General features: G+C 46.2%; 1 protein-coding gene across 1 annotated transcript; it reads right to left on the bottom strand.

Moving 5' to 3' along the window:
* Nucleotides 1-916, bottom strand: LOC141270833 (oocyte zinc finger protein XlCOF7.2-like). The gene is made up of 4 exons (XM_073680933.1): nt 695-916; nt 472-595; nt 294-388; nt 1-95 (listed from the first exon to the last, which is right to left on the bottom strand). The coding sequence occupies exons 1-2, from the start codon at nt 914-916 to the stop codon at nt 476-478; spliced, it is 342 nt and encodes a 113-aa protein (XP_073537034.1). The 3' UTR covers nt 1-95; nt 294-388; nt 472-475.
* Nucleotides 917-22,978: the final 22,062 nt, after the last annotated feature.

The following is a 22,978-nucleotide window of genomic DNA, read 5'->3' as shown; positions in this document are numbered from 1 at the left end:
TCACCTGGGAGGTTATCTGTAGGAATCTCCTCTTTACACCACTCATCACCCCTCACATATGTCTCTGTAGTATTAATATGGGTCAGATCTTCACCCTGAAACAAATATTGTAAAAGTCACAGACAGACAGAGAAGTCACATCTATGATCAGCCCTAATCCTGCCATCTCCACCGTTCTCATTACACAAGTATAAAACATATAATACTGGGGGATAAAACAAGACTGAGCACAAGACCTTCACAGCCGTCTACACATCATAGGGGAGATCTCATGACACCTTCTCTCCATCTACCTGATGATCCTGAGGAACATTGGGATCTTGTTTACAGTCCGGTGGAAGAAGAGGACGGGGACATCTCTCTGGTGTTGTCCTCTTACTGGATAGATCTGGAGGAAACACATACAGGGACTTAATACATTTTTTACATACAGATAATTATAGGCCGTGTGTATTCAGTCATGTCTATTACCTGGTCATGTGAGGGGCTGGGGAACCTCCATCATGACGTCTTTGTACAAATCTTTGTGTCCTTCTAAATACTCCCACTCCTCCATGAAGAAATAGACAGCGACATCCTGACACCTTATAGGAACCTGACACATACAATGATACCGTCATACCCCCAATACCGAAATCCCCCAGAACCTTCATAGCGTTACTGTATAATGTCCCAGAATTCCCAGCAGTGTCACCTCTCCATTCAGCAGCTCAATCATCTTGTAGGTGAGTTCTAGGATCTTCTGGTCATTGATGTCCTCATGTATCAGGGGGTGAGGTGGAAGCTCCGTGATTGGGCTCAGGGGTCTTCCCCATTCCTCAGACACAGGGTCCTGACATAGCTCACTAGAGGTCTTCTTCACCACTGTGTAATTCTGGTTATGGAGAGACACATTAATAAATCTCACTACAGACATTTCCAGAGTCCTCACCTCTCCAGTTCTGTTCATCTGTTATTTCCATAGATAAGAATGATGTAATGTGACATCATCAGAATCTCTCACCTCTCCAGTAAGCCAGAAGAGGATCTCTAGGGTGAGGTGTAATATCCTCTCCGCCATCTTGTCTCTGTCCATATCCATCCTTGATGGGTAAATCAGGAAAATTCTCTTATATAGAAGATCTTCACTGAGGGATCTGATATTGTAGAGACCTGAATAAGAATATGAGCCGATGTAACATCATAAAAATCCTGTGTAATAATACAATTACTGGAGATAATAAGAGAAACATATGAGGAGATTTATTATTTTACATTATTTAGTTTTATTCTTTACATCTAGTAATTAAACCTATATATTTTAGGCCACAGACAACAAGCAGTTTCTTCCTTGGAGTCTGCAGCTGAATACGTTTCCCATAGACTCATCTTCCATAAAGTGAATTCTCTAATCATTTATTGACACTGGAACCGGCATTAGCAATACTACAGGAGATATTCATTACACATGACATGAGAAATAACTACTTCATGAAGTGGATGACATCTTTATCTTCTACTATGGCTCGGGAACATATTTGGTCAAAGTCAGTCACTGACTACATCACTCCCGGCTTTCTATATGAATTTTAAGTCTTTTGGGCATCAAAACATAGATGTACACTGCAGAGATGGCACAAGTGCGGCTGCAACAAAAACCCTGGCAGTTTAACCACTTACTGCTGTCAAAAGCACAGATGGCATCTAAGAAGGTTTGACAGAGTTCGGCTCAATGCCCCTTCTCCCCCAAGTACTCGATAGTATGGCACTGCCTAGTTACTACGATATTTAAATGCCTAATAAAGGTGTCTGGGCCTGCAATGTATGAATGTCTACTATGTCGGGCCAAAGGGAGTGTCCAATAAGTTACCTTTTAACACCCTCATACGCATTAAACTAAAGTTGCATGAAAGCACTGATTTGGGGGGATTTGGTTGACTATATAATGTATTTGGGGGCCTGAATTACAAAGGTTAATCCGTTTGTTCTTCCTGTAGATAATCCTCCACTAGAGGAGTCTGGAGCTGACTCTCTCATACAGACCACAGGAAAGCTGGAATATTGATGTGTATGGGGGAGCTGGGAGAGATAGCCGTCTGCCAAATGACCGTTTGGCCAATATCTATCATGTGTATAGGGCCGTTAGTATTTCACTGACAGTCAAGGGATAACACAGTAGTACAGTGCATCACCTGAGAAATCAGAGGCTTGTATGTTGTATGATTGCACTAATGAGAGTTGGTTAACAAAGGTTTAACGTGAATAAAAATATCACAGTTTTGGCAACAAGAAATATCCGTCACTATTGGCACAACAGACTCACTACACAATGTTAAGTCACGTCCATAGCAACTTTATTATACTCTATTATCCTATACACAGTGGCGTAGATAGAAATCACAAGTCCTACAGCAACATCTCTAATTGGGCCCCACCAACCTTAACCCCTTTCTGATGTATGACCTAATAGTACGTTTTGGTGACCTGGGCCGATTGGACCAATGACGTACTATTAAGTCATATGGCAATCGCGCCCGCACACAAGCGGTGCGGGGCGATCACCGCCGGGTGTCAGCTGAAAGTCACAGCTGACACCCGGTACTATGTGCCGCTCCCGGCACATTAACACCCGCAATGTTGTGATCGAAGTCGATCGCAGCATTGCGGTGGCAAGGGGAGGTGATCGGAATACTCACCTCCTCTTCCGGCCTCCAGCGCTGTCTGTCGCGGCTTCCCGGATGTTGCTGACGCGCCCCCTGGGCCTGTGCTGTGCAGGGGATACCCGGAGCCGGATCGCTGGTGGGATGCTGGGGGTTGTAGTCTCCGTGTGGCGGCGACCCGGTCCGTGCCCAGGGTGGTCAAACCAGTGGCAGTCTATTTGTGTTGTAATAAGTGTCCGACCCGTGGATTGCGGTCAGTGGGGACCGCCGCTGCGCTGCAGACCGCTGAGGCTGATGTTATATGCGCAGCCAAGAATGGGATAACTCCCCATGGGAGGAGTATTGCCTCAGGGCAGCTAGAGTAGATGATGGTAGTGATGGTGTGAGCGTCCCAGTACTAATGGTGCTGGTACGGTGATGAAACACAGAGACGTGTGGTTGCAGTTTCCAATGCTTTACTCACAGTTCTTTACTGGTCCTAGTCACCTCGGTACCGGCGGTGACTGCCCAAGCCGTGCTGCGTCCACCAGGCAAGGGGCTCGACCAACTCCCAGGCAATTCCAGAGCGTGGCACAGGACTCCCTTCCTTTCCTTTCTCTGGCCATCCCCACCAGTGACCCACCTTTGTCCAGCTTCCTCGGGCCTTCTGTTGGCGAAACCTCTCTCCGGTTTCCCTGACCCTATGTGGTATGCTTTCCTGGTGGAAGTAGTGAGGGGTCGCACCAAGATGTGGTCACAACCTCCGGTTTTGGCTGAGGATTAGTCGCCTCCACCAATTTGGGATCCGGTACCCTGCTCTGCCAACCCTTCACCCATTATCTCGTGGGTTCTTAGGGTTCCTTCTTCACTCGTGTCTCTGGGCCTTTCTCTGTGTTCCAGTTCCTTGCTTCCTTTCTTACTGTCCTTTCTGTTCATTCTCCTTTCTCTCTCTCTCAGGCTCCAGCCTCCTGACAAGGCCTGCCTGCGGAGCAGAGCCCATGCAGGGGCTCTGCTTCCTGTCTTCTCCTCTCACTCTTAGCTTCTTCTCTGCACTGCACTGAACACTGTTCTAAGATGGTGCCCACCTTTTATACCTCCTCCTGACACCCGAGCCCAGGTGACTAGCAACCAATGGGCTCCTGCCTCTGCCCAGAGACCCACCCCTATCTGCTCCTACACCACTGGGTGTACTTTCCCCTCCCCACTCCAGTCAGGGACAGATGCTGTCGTGCCTGCACTTCTATCTTGTGGGAGCACCGTTGAGCTGTCCCTCGGAAATGGGGTGTGTGTGGTGCATGCAGCTACTGAGTCCTGGTCCACACTCCATCCTTACCCGGGAGTGGAATATCACACCTCTGGTTCGAGGTGCAATACCCCTGTAGCAGCCGAGCCCTCGGGGTGCTACATTGCCATGACGACCCGATGTGATCATGACGACCCGATGTCGTCATCACAACATCCGGGTCACCAGACAGCAGGAATATTCTTTGGTCATGCGCAGTGCATGACAAAACTATCTTCTCCCTCTCCAGCGCTGACTACCTGCATGGCACAGGGATGGTGCTGCATTCCTGTGCTATACAGGCGATCAGAATAAAAAAGTGAAAGTCCCAGAGTGGGACACAGAATAAAAGTCCACAAAGTGTTAAAAAATGAAAAAAAAAAATTGTAAAAATATTTAAAAAGATAAAACAAATAATCCACCAAAAATAAAAATATAATGTACCCATCAATAAATATTATTATGAAAAAAAAAACAAAAAAAACAATAAAAGTACACATATTTTGTATCGCCGCATCCGGAACGACCTGACCTATAAACTGTCCCACTAGTTAACCCCTTTAGTGAACACGGTAAAAAAAAAAAAAAAAAAACAATGCAAAAAACAATGCTTTATCATCATACCGCCAAACAAAAAATGAAATAACACGCGATCAAAAAGACGAATAAAAATAAAAATGGTACCGCTGAAAACTTAATCTTGTCCCACAAAAAACAAGCCACCACACAGCTCCATCAGCCGAAAAATAAAAAAGGTATAGCTCTCAGATTAAAGCGATGAAAAAAAATATTTTTTTCTATAAAATAGCTTTTATTGTGTAAAAGCGCCAAAACATAGAAAAACAATATAAATGTGGTACCGCTGTAAATGTACTGACCTGAAGAATAAAGCTGCCTTATCAATTTTACCCCACGCAGAACAGCATAAAAAAAAACTTTAAAAAATTCTGGAATTGCTGGTTTTTGTTTATTCTGCCTCCCAAAAATCAGAAAAGAAAGCGATCAAAAAATGTCACGTGCATGAAAATGGCACCAATAACAACGTCAAGTCATCCTGCAAAAAACAAGCCATCACATGACTCTGTCGGCCAAAATATGCAAAAATTATAGCTCTCAAAATATGGCGATGCAAAAACTAGATTTTGCAAAAAAATGCGTCTTTTAGTGTGTGACAGCTGTCAATCATAAAAACCCCATATGATTCTGGTATTGCTGTAATCGCACAGACCCGAAGAATAAAGTTGTCTAATCACTTATACCGCACGAGGAATGGCGTAAAAAATAAATTCTAGGGTTAGGGTTGTGTTAGGGTTAGGGTTGTGTTGGGATTTTTTTCAAAAGTAAAAAAAAAAAAAGATGACGATATGGTGACTAGTATTGAGTGCAAGTGCTCACTACTTGAGTTTGCATCAGGTGCTTGGGTATGCACTGAGTATCGCGGGTGCTCGAGTAACATGCTCGAGTCTCCGCCCCATATGCTTCGTGGCCAAAAAAAACTTGCGGGGATTGCCTGCCATGCATGAGCGATCCCCACATGTTTGTTTTCGGGTGTCTAATAACCGTGAAACATGTGTGCGGAGACTCGAGCATGTCACTCGAGCACCCTTGATACATGGTGAATACCTGAGTACCCGATGCAAACTCAAGTAGCGATCACTTGCACTCAAGACTAATGACAACTTATTCAATATGATGACCTAATGTTATCAAATTCTGTGCCGTACCTCTGGGTTCAAAATGTTCACTATACCCCTTGATAAAATACTTGAGGGGTGTAGTTTCCAAAATGGGGTCACTTGTGGGGGGTTTCCACTATCTAGGCACATCAGGGGCTCTCCAAATGCAACATGGCGTCCGCTCTCAATTCCAACAAATTTTGCGTTCAAAAAGTCACACAGTGCTCCTTCCCTTCTGAACTCTGCCATGCGCCCAAACACTGTATTTTCCCCACACATGGGGTATTGGAGTACTCAAGAAAAATAGCAAAAAAGTTTTTGGGGTCCATTTTCTCCCCTTACCCTTGTGAAAATAAAAAAATTGGGGCTAAAAGATCATTTTTGTGGAAAAAGTTTGATTTTTTTATTTTCACGGCTCCATGTTATAAACTTCTGTAAAGCACCTGGGGGTTCAAGGTGCTCACCACTATCTAGATAAGTTCCTTGAGAGGTCTAGTTTCCAAAATGGTGTTACTTGTGGGGGGTTTCCACTGTTTAGGCACATCAGGGGCTCTCCAAATGCAACATGGCGTCCGCTAATTATTCAAGCAAATTTTACATTCAAAACGTCAAATGGCGCTCCTTCCCTTCCGAACCCTGCCGTGCAACAAGACAGTGGTTTTTTCCCACATATGGGGTATCTGCTTTCTCAGGAGCAATTGAACAACAAACTGCATGGTGAAATTTCTCCTGTTAACCTTATGAAAATGCAAAATTGGGGGCTAAAAAACATTTTTGTGGGAAAATGTGAAAATTTTATTTTACGGCTCAATGTTATAAACTTCTGTGAAGCACCTTGGGGTTCAAGGTGTTCACCACACATCTAGATAAGTTCCCTGAGGGTCTAGTTTCCAAAATGGTGTCACTTGTGGGGCACATCAGGGGCTCCTAAAACGCAACATGGTGTCCGCTAATTATTCAAGCAAATTTTACATTCAAAAAGTGAAATGGCGCTCCTTCCCTTCTGAACCCTGCTGTGCGCCCAAACAGTGGTTTTTCCCCACATATGGGGTATCTGCGTGCTCAGGGGAAATTGTACAACAAATTTTGGGGTCCATTTGTTCCTGTTACCCCTGCAAAAATAAAAAAAATGGGTCTAAAGTAACATATTGGTGAATAAAAAAGTTAAATGTTCATTTTTTTCTTCCACATTCCAAAAATTCCTGTGAAGCACCTGAAGGGTTAATAAAGTTCTTGAATGTGGTTTTGAGCACCTTGAAGGGTGCAGTTTTTAGAATGGTGTCACTTTCGGGTATTTTCTGTCATAAAGACCTCTCAAAGTGACTTCAAATGTGAAGCGGTCCCTAAAAATAGTTGGTTTGTAAATTTTGTTGGAAAAAAGAGAAATCACTGGTCAACTTTTAACCCTTATAGCTCCCTAATAATAAAAAAAATGGTTCCAAAATTGTGCTGATGTAAATTAGACATGTGGGAAATGTTATTTATTACAGTGGTGGCCAAAAGTATTGGCACCCCTGCAATTCTGTCAGATAATACTCAGTTTCTTCCTGAAAATGATTGCAATCACAAATTCTTTGGTATTATTATCTTCATTTAATTTGCTTGCAAGGAAAAAACACAAAAGAGAATGAAGCAAAAATCAAATCATTGAACATTTCACACAAAACTCCAAAAATGGCCCAGACAAAAGTATTGGCACCCTCAGCCTAATACTTGGTTGCACAACATTTAGCCAAAATAGCTGCGAACAAAGGCTTCCGGTAACCATCAATGAGTTTCTTACAATGCTCTGCTGGAATTGTAGACCATTCTTCTTTGGCAAACTGCTCCAGGTCCCTGATATTTGAAGGGTGCCTTCTCCAAACTGCCATTTTGAGATCTCTCCACAGGTGTTCTATGGGATTCAGGTCTGGACTCATTGCTGGCCACCTTAGAAGTCTCTAGTGCTTTCTCTTAAACCATTTTATAGTGCTTTTGGAAGTGTGTTTTGGGTCATTGTCCTGCTGGAAGACCCATGACCTCTGAGGGAGACCCAGCTTTCTCACACTGGGCCCTACATTATGCTGCAAAATTTGTTGGTAGTCTTCAGACTTCATAATGCCATGCACGGTCAAGCAGTCCAGTGCCAGAGGTAGCAAAGCAACCCCAAAACATCAGGAAACCATGTTTGACTGTAGGGACTGTGTTCTTTTCTTTGAATGCCTTTTTTTTTCCCTGTACACTCTATGTTGATGCTTTTTCCCAAAAAGCTCTACTTTTGTCTCATCTGACGAGAGAACATTCTTCCAAAACGTTTTAGGCTTTCTCAGGTAAGTTTTGGCAAACTCCAGCCTGGCTTTTTTATGTCTCGGGGTAAGAAGTGGGGTCTTCCTGGGTATCCTACCATGCAGTCCCTTTTCATTCAGACACCGACGGATAGTACGGGTTGACACTGTTGTACCCTCGGACTGCAGGGCAGCTTGAACTTGTTTGGATGTTAGTCGAGGTTCTTTATCCACCATACGCACAATCTTGCGTTGAAATCTCTCTGCAATTTTTCTTTTCCGTCCACATCTAGGGAGGTTAGCCACATTCAACTTCTTGATGACACTGCGCACGGAAGACACAGGAACATTTAGGTCTTTGGAGATGGACTTGTAGCCTTGAGATTGCTCATGCTTCCTCACACTTTGGTTTCTTAAGTCCTCAGACAATTCTTTGGTCTTCTTTCTTTTCTCCATGCTCAATGTGGTACACACAAGGATACAGGACAGAGGTTGAGTGAACTTTAATCCATGTTAACTGGCTGCAAGTGTGATTTAATTATTGCCAACACCTGTTAGGTGCCACAGGTAAGTTACAGGTGCTGTTAATTACACGAATTAGAGAAGCATCACATGATTTTTCCAACAGTGCCAATACTTTTGTCCACCCCCTTTTTTAGGTTTGGTGTGGAATTATATCCAATTTGGCTTCAGGACAATTCTTTTTGTGTTTTTTCATTGAAGACAAATTAAATGAAGATAATAATACCAAAGAATTTGTGATTGCAATCATTTTCAGGAAGAAACTGAGTATTATCTGACAGAATTGCAGGGGTGCCAATACTTTTGGCCACCACTGTAACTATTTTGTGTGACATATCTCTCTGATTTAAGAGCATAAAAATTAAAATTTTGAAAATTGCTGAATTTTCAACATTTTTACAAAATTTCCGTTTTTTTCACAAATAAACACAAGTGATATCGAATAAATTTTACCACAATCATGAAGTACAATATGTCATGAAAAAACATTCTCAGAATCAGGGGGATCCGTTGAAACGTTACTGAGTAATTACCTCATAAAGTGACAGTGGTCAGAATTGTAAAAATTGGCCTGGTCATTAACGTAAAAACCACCTTGGGTAGTAAAGGGGTTAAATAATCCGCTTTGACGCGGTTCTCCAACAGCTTCATCGGGAGGCTTGATACAAGGATGTTAATTCATGATGTTCAGCATAGTGTGCCTAATAGCCAGTTGCCCATATTTAAATATCCCAGTTCATCAAAAAAAAACTCCCCAGACTAGGAGACCATAGAGGTGAATTGTCATAGGACATATAGAATGGAGTCTGTCTACAATAATGTACTGCACCTGCACTACTTCTCATGAACCACTCAGGTCCGTGTTGGCCACAATTATATCCTAGTCTTTTCTGGAGTATATTAAAGATAAGGTCACTGTATTGTCGTCAGTTCCTATTACTCGTGTTATCCCATCTTTTCTTGGTCTCTTGGTTAGGTATGGAGGAATGTCTGTCTCTCCCGTTTTTCTGCAAACAATCGTGTGGAATCTAAAATGTACTGTGGGTACCCTTCTTCCCTGAATCTGGTGTTCATGTCTATTGCCTGTATATTAGAATCTGTGACATAAGAACAGTTCGTTCTCAACTGTAAAAATTGGCCCTTGGCAGGGGCGTACATAGAAATCATGGGGCCCCATAGCAGAAGTTCTAATTGCCCCCCCCCCAAAAAAAAAAATAATATTTGTCTGTGTCGCAGAAGAGCAGATCTCACAACTTTCCAGCCTTTACATAGTAATTTTCCTCCTGCTGACGTCCTAGATTCCTCTTTCATTGCCCCATAAAGTGTGATTCCACCAAAAGTGCCCCCCAAACACAGTATGATACCCCCATGGTGCATTCCTCCACATTAGCCTTCACATGCACAGTATAATGACCCTATTGTACCCAACTTCAACTCCCAAAGCTCTCCATACACTATAATGTGCCTACATACACTATAATGGCCCGCACGAGCCCTCCAAACAGTATAATGGACCCCACACAATCCTTCACACTGTATAATTGCTTTCATACAGTATAATGGCCCCCCACATAGCCCTCAAAATATTCTAATGGCTCCACAGCCTTCCATAGAGTATAATACACCACCGATAATCCTCCATATAGTATAATGCGCCCCCCATAATCCTCCATTTAGTATAATGAACTTCCCATGGTCCTCCATAGAATATAATGCACTCCCCATAGTCCTCCATACAGTATATTACACACCCCATAGGGTAAAATGCAGCCCTCATATATTATAATGCACCCCACAGTCCTGCACTATTATGGGCACCACGTACTCACTGATTTTAAAATACCATATATTTTAAATAAGTCGACCAGTGTATAAGCCGAGGCCCCTAATTTTACCACAAAAAACTGGGAAAACATATTGACTTGAGTATAAGCCTAGGGTGAGAAATGCAGCAGCTATTGGTAAATTTCCCCATCATGGTATGTGTGGCACCCCCTCATCCCCCAACCCTGGTATGTGTGGCCTCCCCAACCCTGGTATGTGTGGCATCCCCAATCCTGATATGTGTGGCCTCCCCAATCCCCCAATCCTGGTATGTGTGGCCTTCCCAGTCTCCCAATCCTGGTATGTGTGGGCTCCTTAAACCCGGTATGTGTGGCCTCCCCAATTCCCCAATCCTGGTATATGTGGCCTTCCCAGTACCCAATCCTGGTATGTGTGGCCTCCCCAATACCCCCCCAATCCTGATATGTGTGGCCTCCCCAATCCCCCCAATCCTGGTATTTGTGGCCTCCACAATCCCCCCCAATCCTGGTATGTGTGGCCTCCCCAATCCCCCCCCAATCCTGGTATGTGTGGCCACCCCAATCCTCCCCCCCAATCCTGGTATGTGTGGCCTCCCCAATCCCGCCAATCCTAGTATGTGTGGCCTCCCCAATCCCCCCCAATCCTAGTATGTGTGGCCTCCCCAATCCCCCAATCCTGGTATGTGTGGCCTTCCCAGTCCCCCAATCCTGGTATGTGTGGCCTCCATAATCCCCCCCAATCCTGGTATGTGTGGCCTCCCCATTCCCCCCCAATCCTGGTATGTGTGGCCTACCCAATACCTCCCCAACCCTGGTATGTGTGGCATCCCCAATCCTGATATGTGTGGCCTCCCCAATCCCCCAATCCTGGTATGTGTGGCCTTCCCAGTCTCCCAATCCTGGTATGTGTGGGCTCCTCAAACCCGGTATGTGTGGCCTCCCCAATTCCCCAATCCTGGTATATGTGGCCTTCCCAGTACCCAATCCTGGTATGTGTGGCCTCCCCAATACCCCCCCAATCCTGATATGTGTGGCCTCCCCAATCCCCCCAATCCTGGTATTTGTGGCCTCCACAATCCCCCCCAATCCTGGTATGTGTGGCCTCCCCAATCCCCCCCCAATCCTGGTATGTGTGGCCACCCCAATCCTCCCCCCCAATCCTGGTATGTGTGGCCTCCCCAATCCCGCCAATCCTAGTATGTGTGGCCTCCCCAATCCCCCCCAATCCTAGTATGTGTGGCCTCCCCAATCCCCCAATCCTGGTATGTGTGGCCTTCCCAGTCCCCCAATCCTGGTATGTGTGGCCTCCATAATCCCCCCCAATCCTGGTATGTGTGGCCTCCCCATTCCCCCCCAATCCTGGTATGTGTGGCCTACCCAATACCCCCCCAATCCTGGTATGTGTGGCCTCCTCATCCCTCAATCCTGGTATGTGTGGCCTCCTCATTCCCCAATCCTGCTACGTATGGCCCCAATCACTGAACACATAAAATAATTAACACTTATACTCACCTTCCTTCCTCACCTCTCCTGCAGAGCTGAGTCCTGTCTGCTGCAGTTCATGTCGGCATCTGAGTAGCGCGCGCTCTCAGAAGCCGAGGTGAGCTGCTGCTGCTGCCGGCACATTCACGCTTCTCCATGCCGGGACTATGTGCGTGGAGAAGCGTGAATATGCTTTCTCTTTAGCAGCGGGCACTGACAGCAGGAGCCGCGGCTCAGCGCTCCTCCTTGGCCGCTACTTAAGAGAATGAATATTCATTCTTCTCCACGCCCATGGGAGTGGAGAAGAGGGAATATTCATTTCCCTTTAGCAGCGGACACACGCGGTAGCTGCAGCAGCGGCTACCGCGTGTTCTCGCTCCTCCACCGCCGCAACCCGCTCCTCCGCCGCCGCAACCTCCCCCCCCAATACTCACCTATCCTCCTGGTTCCCACGCTGTTTGGGGCCCTCCCGGCTCACGGGCCCCCTTCCGGTCACGGGTCCCATAGCAGTGGCGTGGCCTGCCGCCATTGGCGGTACGCCACTGGCCCTTGGGTATTCCTTTTTTTAGTAGGATGGGGTGGTGACTATCCCACTTCAATAGTTTAATAGTACTTGTAGGTTTATGGTTGATGACTGTCCATAGGGTCCCATCCTGTTCTTTCTTGATTAGTACATCCAAGAAAGGCACCTGGTTATAATTAAAACTCCAATGTAAATCTAACGCCCACTCTATTGATGTTGAGTTCCCTGACAAATTCAAGAAATTGTTCACTCGTCCCCGACCAGATGATAAAAATGTCAATATATCTATACCACACCCCAATATATGGATGTCACCACTTATGATCATCCCTGAATATTGTGGTTTCCTCCCACCAGCCCAGGAATAGGTTTGTATACAAGGGGGCACAGGGGCTCCCCATCGCAGTACCCCTGAGCTGGTGGAAGTACTTCCTGTCAAAAAGAAAGAAGTTATGAGTAAGAGTGAATTTTAGAAGATCCACCATGAAGTCATTGTTTGCTACACTTTATTGATCTTACTCCTTTGACACCATCCTCAGGCTGTATATTACTGTACAAAGCCTTGGTATCTAGTAAGGCCTGCTCCCCTACATGAATGTATACATGCTGGAGGGTATACATGTAGGGGTGCAGGCAAAGGTAAAAACATTTTCTAGAGGGATTTTTCCAACTGTAAGGCTATGTTCTCATGATCAGGAACCAGCAGCGCTTTGGATGCAGCGTTATTTGGCTGCGTCCAAAGCGCTGAGTTCTAATCACGCACTTCAGTACGCATTTGTTCACTGAACCATGCAGATTTCATGCATCCTATACAATGTATTGTGGAAATTTCTGTTGCGGAGACTGGCATCTCTGCAGCAGAAATTGACATGCTGCGGCTCGTAGACCCGTGCCGCAGATTGGTTTGCGCATAGTCTAATAGAAGCACAGTGGGCATGGGATTTATAGAAATTCCATCCACTCTACTTCTACTGTAGAATGTAGCATTTTGGACGCAGCGCAGGTGAGCTTCGTCCCAAACGCTGCTAGTCCGGATCATGGGCAAGTATCCTTAAACTTCGGGACTTATTCCAACTGCAGGACCTCAGGCTGTACTGTGGGAACATTATACTGTATGTGGGGGGATGGCAGTTCTGTGGGGACATTATACTGTGTATGGGGGTTAGTGGTACTGTGGCAATATTATACTGTGTGGGGAGGGATAGCGGTACTGTGGGATCATTATACTGTATGTGGGGGGGTGGTGGTACAGTGCGAACATTATACTGTGTGGAGGCATCATACATACTGTATAAGGAGCATAATGGGGGCATTACACTGTGTGGGGGCATCATACATACTGCATAAGGGGCATAATGGGGGCATTACACTGTGTGGGGGCATCATACATACTGTATAAGGGGCATAATGGGGGCATTACACTGTGGGGGCATCATACATACTGCATAAGGGGCATAATGGGGGCATTACACTGTGTGGGGGCATCATACATACTGCATAAGGGGCATAATGGGGGCATTACACTGTGTGGGGACATCATACATCCTGCCTAAGGGGCATAATGGGGGTATTACACTGTGTGGGGGGCATCATACATACTGCATACGGGGCATAATGGGGGCATTACACTGTGTGGGGGCATCATACTTACTGCATAAGGGGCATAATGGGGGCATTACACTGTGGGGGGATGGCGGTACTATGGGAACATTACACTGTGTGGGGGCATCATACATACTGTATAAGGGGCATAATGGGGGCATTACACTGTGTGGGGGCATCATACATCCTGCATAAGGGGCATAATGGGGGCATTACACTGTGTGGGGGGCATCATACATCCTGCATAAGGGGCATAATGGGGGCATTACACTGTGTGAGGGCATCATACATACTGCATAAGGGGCATAATGGGGGCATTACACTGTGTGAGAGCATCATACATCCTGCATAAGGGGCATAATGGGGGCATTACACTGTGTGGGGGGCATCATACATACTGCATAAGGGGCATAATGGGGGCATTACACTGTGTGGGGGGCATCATACATACTGCATAAGGGGCATAATGGGGGCATTACACTGTGGGGGGATGGCGGTATTATGGGAACATTACACTGTGTGGGGGCATCATACATACTGTATAAGGGGCATAATGGGGGCATTACACTGTGTGGGGGCATCATACATCCTGCATAAGGGGCATAATGGGGGCATTACACTGTGTGGAGGCATCATACATCCTGCATAATGGGCATAATGGGGGCATTACACTGTGGGGGCATCATACATCCTGCAAAAGGGGCATAATGGGGGCATTACACTGTGGGGCCAGTAAAGGGGTCCTGTACTATGAGGACAATACGTTTCCTCCCTTCCTGTCTCCATAGTTGGGTCGTATGTATCTATTACAGGGAACAGAACACAAACCTTATGATTCTTATAAAGGGGCAACACAAGCCCCCAAAAGAGTCTCCGTGCTGAAGGGGTTAATGCCCCCTGCGTCCAGTAATGGGGGATCTCCACATACCTCCACCTGCAGAGCCGCCACCCCATATATGGCTGCTCTGTGCGCACAGGAGCTGTGATGAGGTCACAGGAGGGGAGGAGTCAGGGGTCACATGATCAGGGGCCTCAGTGGATGCAGGACTCTGCTGTGCTGGTTGTCATGGTGCTGGATGAGCTGAGGTTTATGTGTGGGGTCAGGAGGGATTGAGGCCACTTTCACACATCAGTATCTCCGGTACGAGTGGTGACAGTTTCCACACATACCGCAGACACTGACACAAGCAGACCCATTCAAATCTATGGGTCTGTGCAAATCTCCGTGTGCTTTAATGGACCGTGTGTCCGTGTGCTCCACATGGAGACATGTCCATTTTTTGACGACAGCACCGATCACACGGACCCATTCAAGTCAATGGGTCTGTGTAAACACGTACCGCACACAGATGACATCCGTGTGCCATCCGCGTGCGTTTGTAATGGTTATAGGGTTAATATAGAAACAATTTGTTTCAATATCAGCCAGGTGTCTAGACCTTGTTTTCTTGAAAAGTTTTGGCTAATCTTGGCAGTATTTTGTGAGAGGTGAAGTTGCAGTAGTATGAGAGTGGTGGTGTTTTGGAAGTGTGGTGAGATTATTCTACAGAATGGCCCCCAGTGTGGACACAGCACAGCTAATATCTCTTGTGGAGCAGCACCGTGAGCTTTGGGACACCAGAACAGAGGGATACCATGCAGGTTGTTGGCTGGCAAATTTTGGCCTAGGGGGTAAGCATACAGCAGTGGCCCATAAGCAGCGGCACAGCCTCACTGCGCAGGCGCGGGTCCAGCCGAACATGTAGAAATGTCATGTGCTCCACAATAATATCAGCGCTTACCGGGAGCAATATTCAAATACGTGGGCAGTGACTGTCTGTGTTTGCTCCGTCCCTGGCCACAGATTCTTGTTTAAAACCTGCAGCAAAGGTTTGGGTGTGTCAATCTTTGGCTTTGCAGGCTGCAGAGCAGGAGGCTCTGTGCTATGGAGGCCTGTGTGAAGGGAACACAGAGAGCCCAGGATGGCCAAGCTTCTGACACACCTTGGAGTGAAACAGCGGTACAGTCTCCCCCGGCAACGGTTGTTGTTGTATGGACTATTGTGGACAACCCGTTTGCGATCCGGAGGATAAAGCTGCCTTCACTGTGTGAGCTTTTGCTGAATAAAGCCGTTTAAGTAGGACTTTGCCTCATTATTGCACAGTGTGAACACCGCTGCACTACAGTATGGCGGATAATGTGGGCAATATGAACTGAGGCATACCCCAACGCCAGCTGCATATCTGTTATTAGGCCTGCCACCTTGCAGCCCGGGCCCACAGACAAAATGGAGGAGCTACTAAAGCAGTTGGTACTCGCCCAGCAGAACAGCAGGAGCAGCACCAGAATCTCCAGCGGCAACAACAGGAGCGGGATCAGTAGCACAATCATCAGCAGCAGCTACTGTACCAGCAGCAGCAAAATACTAATGAACTGATTCTGCAACAGATTGCTGCCCTGCAAGAAACGGCCCCAATGCCGATCCCGATCCGACGTGAGGCCCCAGATAAAGTAAGAGCGCGTTGAGGAAGATGGATCCTGAGGACAACATGGAAGCCTTCCTCACAGTTTTCAAACGCACAGCAGAGCGGGAGTGGCTGAAGTGGTGGCTCCGTTTCTGATGAGTGACGCTCAGAAAGCCTACTTTGACCTCAGTCGGTAGGATGCTCAAGACTACAAGAAGCTGAAAGGTGAGATCCTTGCCTGACTGGGGGTTAATACTTATGTGCGAGCCCAACGCATGTACCAGTGGTCCTTTGCGAAGTCCCGACCCGCTAGATCTCAGGCATATGACTTGTTTCAGTTGGTCAAAAAGTGGCTCCAGCCTGAGACCTTGAGCCCAGCCAAAATGGTAGAGAGGGTGGTGGTGGACCGGCTGGTGCGAACTCTGCCAGCAGCCATACAGTGTTGGGTGAGGTAAGGGGACCCAGGTAATCTCGACCAGGTGGTTAGCCTGATTGAGCGGTATACAGCCACACAGGACTTTGTACGGGACTCTTCCCCAATGCAAATGGCACGCCGGCCCCTGTAAGCCCCGGAGCCTGGGAAAGGGTCATGTTCCTCTGCTGGGGACAGTAAGAACCAAGCCCACACTAAGGGGGTACCCCGGAGTGAGGGTGGCTGAAGACCAGTTTCCCCTTAATCGGTCTCGAGGACTGGCGGTGACACCGCTATTAGGTGCCGGGGATGCCAAGGGCCAGGACATATGGCTGCCAACTGCCCCGACTGTTGAACCCATGGACTGCAGGTTGTCTATGTATGCTCGGACCGTCTGCACCGTGGACCCCGTCGGAACATTAGGGGAACTCCATCTGTGGGTGTTAATGGACATCGAGCGGAGGCTCGCTTGGACTCAGGGAGCCTAGTTACCCTCGTCCATGGGTTATTGATCTCTGGGTTGGAGCCCACTGGGGGGAAAGTGGGGTTCATATGCATTCATGGTGAACTCCGCGAGTATCCGACGGCGGAGGTTACCTCTTCCACTCCGTGCGGAGAGGTTAAACATGTGGCCGGAGTGCTACAGACTCTTCCTTATGGGACTGTGCTGGGAAGAGATTTGCCACTGTTTTGGTCCTTGTGGGAATGTAAGATTAATGCTACCAGAATAAAAGTGTGTCCGGGTGCGGAACCCGAAGATCCCGAGTCAGGGATACCTGCCGTAGGGTTCGCCAACCTAGGGACAGAGTGTGAACCCGATAGGTCTCCCATAGAGATATTGGCAGGAGAGGTCGAGGAGACCCTATCGATCCCAGAGCTGGAAGTGTCCCGGGGAGCATTTGGGACAGCTCTGCTACAGGATCCTACCCGGGCACGGGAAAGGGTAATAGAGGTAAATGAGGTGGCTCCGCAACCGGGTGCAGAGACTGTCTTTCCACACATGGCGGTCAACCAAGATTTACTCTATAGGGTTAACAAGAACCGGGACGAGGTCATGGAACAACTAGTAGTGCCACAGTCACACCGTCGGGCAGTATTCGAGATGGCCCACACACACCTGCTGGGGGGACATCTAGGGGTTAAAAAAACACAAGAGCGCATCTTGCAGCGGTTCTTTTGGCCTGGGATTTACACTAACGTACAGAGGTATTGTGAGTCGTGCCCGGAATGTCAGCTGACCACACCAACAACAAGCTTCCGTAGCCCATTGGTACCTCTGCCGGTTATAGAGGTACCTTTTGAACGGATTGTGATGGATTTGGTGCGGCCCATTGTAAAGTCCGCTCGTGGCCACTAACACATACTTGTGGTCGTCGATTATGCAACCCGTTACCCAGAAGCCATTCCACTACACCACACCTCGGCTAAACTTATTGCACAGCACCATCCCTGTCCAGCGCTGACTACCTGCATGGCACAGGGATGGTGCTGCATTCCTGTGCTATACAGGCGATCAGAATAAAAAAGTGAAAGTCCCAGAGTGGGACACAGAATAAAAGTCCACAAAGTGTTAAAAAATGAAAAAAAAAATTGTAAAAATATTTAAAAAGATAAAAAAAATAATCCACCAAAATAAAAATATAATGTACCCATCAATAAATATTATTATGAAAAAAAAAACAAAAAAAACAATAAAAGTACACATATTTTGTATCGCCGCATCCGGAACGACCTGACCTATAAACTGTCCCACTAGTTAACCCCTTTAGTGAACACGGTAAAAAAAATAAATAAAAAACAATGCAAAAAACAATGCTTTATCATCATACCGCCAAACAAAAAATGAAATAACACGCGATCAAAAAGACGAATAAAAATAAAAATGGTACCGCTGAAAACTTAATCTTGTCCCACAAAAAACAAGCCACCACACAGCTCCATCAGCCGAAAAATAAAAAAGGTATAGCTCTCAGATTAAAGCGATGAAAAAAAATATTTTTTTCTATAAAATAGCTTTTATTGTGTAAAAGCGCCAAAACATAGAAAAACAATATAAATGTGGTACCGCTGTAAATGTACTGACCTGAAGAATAAAGCTGCCTTATCAATTTTACCACACGCAGAACAGCATAAAAAAAAACATTAAAAAATTCTGGAATTGCTGGTTTTTGTTTATTCTGCCTCCCAAAAATCAGAAAAGAAAGCGATCAAAAAATGTCACGTGCCTGAAAATGGCACCAATAACAACGTCAAGTCATCCTGCAAAAAACAAGCCATCACATGACTCTGTCGGCCAAAATATGCAAAAATTATAGCTCTCAAAATATGGCGATGCAAAAACTAGATTTTGCAAAAAAATGCGTCTTTTAGTGTGTGACAGCTGTCAATCATAAAAACCCCATATGATTCTGGTATTGCTGTAATCGCACCGACCCGAAGAATAAAGTTGTCTAATCACTTATACCGCACGAGGAATGGCGTAAAAAATAAATTCTAGGGTTAGGGTTGTGTTAGGGTTAGGGTTGTGTTAGGGTTAGGGTTATGTTTGGATTTTTTTCAAAAGTAAAAAAAAAAAAGATGACGATATGGCGATTAGTGTTGAGTGCAAGTGCTCACTACTTGAGTTTGCATCAGGTGCTTGGGTATGCACTGAGTATCGCGGGTGCTCGAGTGTCATGCTCGAGTCTCCGCCCTATATGCTTCGTGGCCAAAAAAAACTTGCGGGGATTGCCTGCCATGCATGAGCGATCCCCACATGTTTCTTTTCGGGTGTCTAATAACCGTGAAACATGTGTGCGGAGACTCGAGCATGTCACTCGAGCACCCTTGATACATGGTGAATACCTGAGTATCCGATGCAAACTCAAGTAGCGATCACTTGCACTCAAGACTAATGACAACTTATTCAATATGATGACCTAATGTTATCAAATTCTGTGTCGTACCTCTGGGTTCAAAATGTTCACTATACCCCTTGATAAAATACTTGAGGGTGTAGTTTCCAAAATGGGGTCACTTGTGGGGGGTTTCCACTATCTAGGCACATCAGGGACTCTCCAAACGCAACATGGCGTCCGCTCTCAATTCCAACAAATTTTGCGTTCAAAATGTCACACAGTGCTCCTTTCCTTCTGAACTCTGCCATGCGCCCAAACACTGTATTTTCCCCACATATGGGGTATTGGAGTACTCAAGAACAATAGCAAAAAAGTTTTGGGGGTCCATTTTCTCCCCTTACCCTTGTGAAAATAAAAAATTGGGGCTAAAAGATCATTTTTGTGGAAAAAGTTTGATTTTTTTATTTTCACGGCTCCATGTTATAAACTTCTGTAAAGCACCTGGGGGTTCAAGGTGCTCACCACTATCTAGATAAGTTCCTTGAGAGGTCTAGTTTCCAAAATGGTGTTACTTGTGGGGGGTTTCCACTGTTTAGGCACATCAGGGGCTCTCCAAACGCAACATGGCGTCCACTAATTATTCAAGCAAATTTTACATTCAAAACGTCAAATGGCGCTCCTTCCCTTCCGAACCCTGCCGTGCAACAAGACAGTGTTTTTTCCCCACATATGGGGTATCTGCTTTCTCAGGAGCAATTGAACAACAAACTGCATGGTGAAATTTCTCCTGTTAACCTTATGAAAATGCAAAATTGGGGGCTAAAAAACATTTTTGTGGGAAAATGTGAAAATTTAATTTTACGGCTCAATGTTATAAACTTCTGTGAAGCACCTTGGGGTTCAAGGTGTTCACCACACATCTAGATAAGTTCCCTGAGGGTCTAGTTTCCAAAATGGTGTCACTTGTGGGGCACATCAGGGGCTCCTCAAACGCAACATGGTGTCCGCTAATTATTCAAGCAAATTTTACATTCAAAAAGTGAAATGGCGCTCCTTCCCTTCTGAACCCTGCTGTGCGCCCAAACAGTGGTTTTTCCCCACATATGGTGTATCTGCGTGCTCAGGGGAAATTGTACAACAAATTTTGGGGTCCATTTGTTCCTGTTACCCCTGCAAAAATAAAAAAAATTGGGTCTAAAGTAACATATTGGTGAATAAAAAAGTTAAATGTTCATTTTTTTCTTCCACATTCCAAAAATTCCTGTGAAGCACCTGAAGGGTTAATAAAGTTCTTGAATGTGGTTTTGAGCACCTTGAAGGGTGCAGTTTTTAGAATGGTGTCACTTTCGGGTATTTTCTGTCATAAAGACCTCTCAAAGTGACTTCAAATGTGAAGTGGTCCCTAAAAATAGTTGGTTTGTAAATTTTGTTGGAAAAATGAGAAATCGCTGGTCAACTTTTAACCCTTATAGCTCCCTAATAATAAAAAAAATTGGTTCCAAAATTGTGCTGATGTAAATTAGACATGTGGGAAATGTTATTTATTACAGTGTTGGCCAAAAGTATTGGCACCCCTGCAATTCTGTCAGATAATACTCAGTTTCTTCCTGAAAATGATTGCAATCACAAATTCTTTGGTATTATTATCTTCATTTAATTTGCTTGCAAGGAAAAAACACAAAAGAGAATGAAGCAAAAATCAAATCATTGATCATTTCACACAAAACTCCAAAAATGGCCCAGACAAAAGTATTGGCACCCTCAGCCTAATACTTGGTTGCACAACATTTAGCCAAAATAACTGCGAACAACGGCTTCCGGTAACCATCAATGAGTTTCTTACAATGCTCTGCTGGAATTGTAGACCATTCTTCTTTGGCAAACTGTTCCAGGTCCCTGATATTTGAAGGGTGCCTTCTCCAAACTGCCATTTTGAGATCTCTCCACAGGTGTTCTATGGGATTCAGGTCTGGACTCATTGCTGGCCACCTTAGAAGTCTCTAGTGCTTTCTCTTAAACCATTTTATAGTGCTTTTGGAAGTGTGTTTTGGGTCATTGTCCTGCTGGAAGACCCATGACCTCTGAGGGAGACCCAGCTTTCTCACACTGGGCCCTACATTATGCTGCAAAATTTGTTGGTAGTCTTCAGACTTCATAATGCCATGCACGGTCAAGCAGTCCAGTGCCAGAGGTAGCAATGAAGGCCTGTGTGAAGGGAACACAGAGAGCCCAGGATGGCCAAGCTTCTGACACACCTTGGAGTGAAACAGCGGTACAGTCTCCCCCGGCAACGGTTGTTGTTGTATGGACTATTGTGGACAACCCGTTTGCGATCCGGAGGATAAAGCTGCCTTCACTGTGTGAGCTTTTGCTGAATAAAGCCGTTTAAGTAGGACTTTCCTTGGGTCACTGTCTCATTATTGCACAGTGTGAACACCGCCGCACTACAGTATGGCGGATAATGTGGGCAATGTGAACTGAGGCATACCCCAACGCCAGCTGCATGTCTGTTATTAGGCCTGCCACCTTGCAGCCCGGGCCCACAGACAAAATGGAGGAGCTACTAAAGCAGTTGGTACTCGCCCAGCGGAACAGCAGGAGCAGCACCAGAATCTCCAGCGGCAACAACAGGAGCGGGATCATCATCATCAGCAGCTACTGTACCAGCAGCAAAATACTAATGAACTGATTCTGCAACAGATTGCTGCCCTGCAAGAAACGGCCCCAATGCCGATCCCGATCCGACGTGAGGCCCCAGATAAAGTAAGAGCAGCGTTGAGGAAGATGGATCCTGAGGACAACATGGAAGCCTTCCTCACAGTTTTCAAACGCACAGCAGAGCGGGAGTGGCTGAAGTGGAGGCTCCGTTTCTGATGAGTGACGCTCAGAAGGCCTACTTTGACCTCAGTCGGTAGGATGCTCAAGACTACAAGAAGCTGAAAGGTGAGATCCTTGCCTGACTGGGGGTTAATACTTATGTGCGAGCCCAACGCATGTACCAGTGGTCCTTTGCGAAGTCTCGACCCGCTAGATCTCAGGCATATGACTTGTTACAGTTGGTCAAAAAGTGGCTCCAGCCTGAGACCTTGAGCCCAGCCAAAATGGTAGAGAGGGTGGTGGTGGACCGGCTGGTGCGAACTCTGCCAGCAGCCATACAGTGTTGGGTGAGGTAAGGGGACCCAGATAATCTCGACCAGGTGGTTAGCCTGATTGAGCGGTATACAGCCACACAGGACTTTGTACGGGACTCTTCCCCAATGCAAATGGCACGCCGGCCCCTGTAAGCCCCGGAGCCTGGGAAAGGGTCATGTTCCTCTGCTGGGGACAGTAAGAACCAATCCCACACTAAGGGAGTACCCCGGAGTGAGGGTGGCTGAAGACCAGTTTCCCCTTAATCGGTCTCGAGGACTGGCGGTGACACCGCTATTAGGTGCCGGGGATGCCAAGGGCCAGGACATATGGCTGCCAACTGCCCCGACTGTTGAACCCATGGACTGCGGGTTTAACCGCA

The sequence above is a fragment of the Phyllobates terribilis genome, unplaced genomic scaffold (assembly GCF_046119375.1).
Source record: "Phyllobates terribilis strain yellow unplaced genomic scaffold, ASM4611937v1 Scaffold_5__5_contigs__length_657084704, whole genome shotgun sequence".
Lineage (NCBI taxonomy): Eukaryota > Metazoa > Chordata > Amphibia > Anura > Dendrobatidae > Phyllobates > Phyllobates terribilis.
The sequence above is the reverse complement of the archived record's forward strand: the minus strand, read 5'-3'. Positions and strand labels throughout refer to the sequence as shown.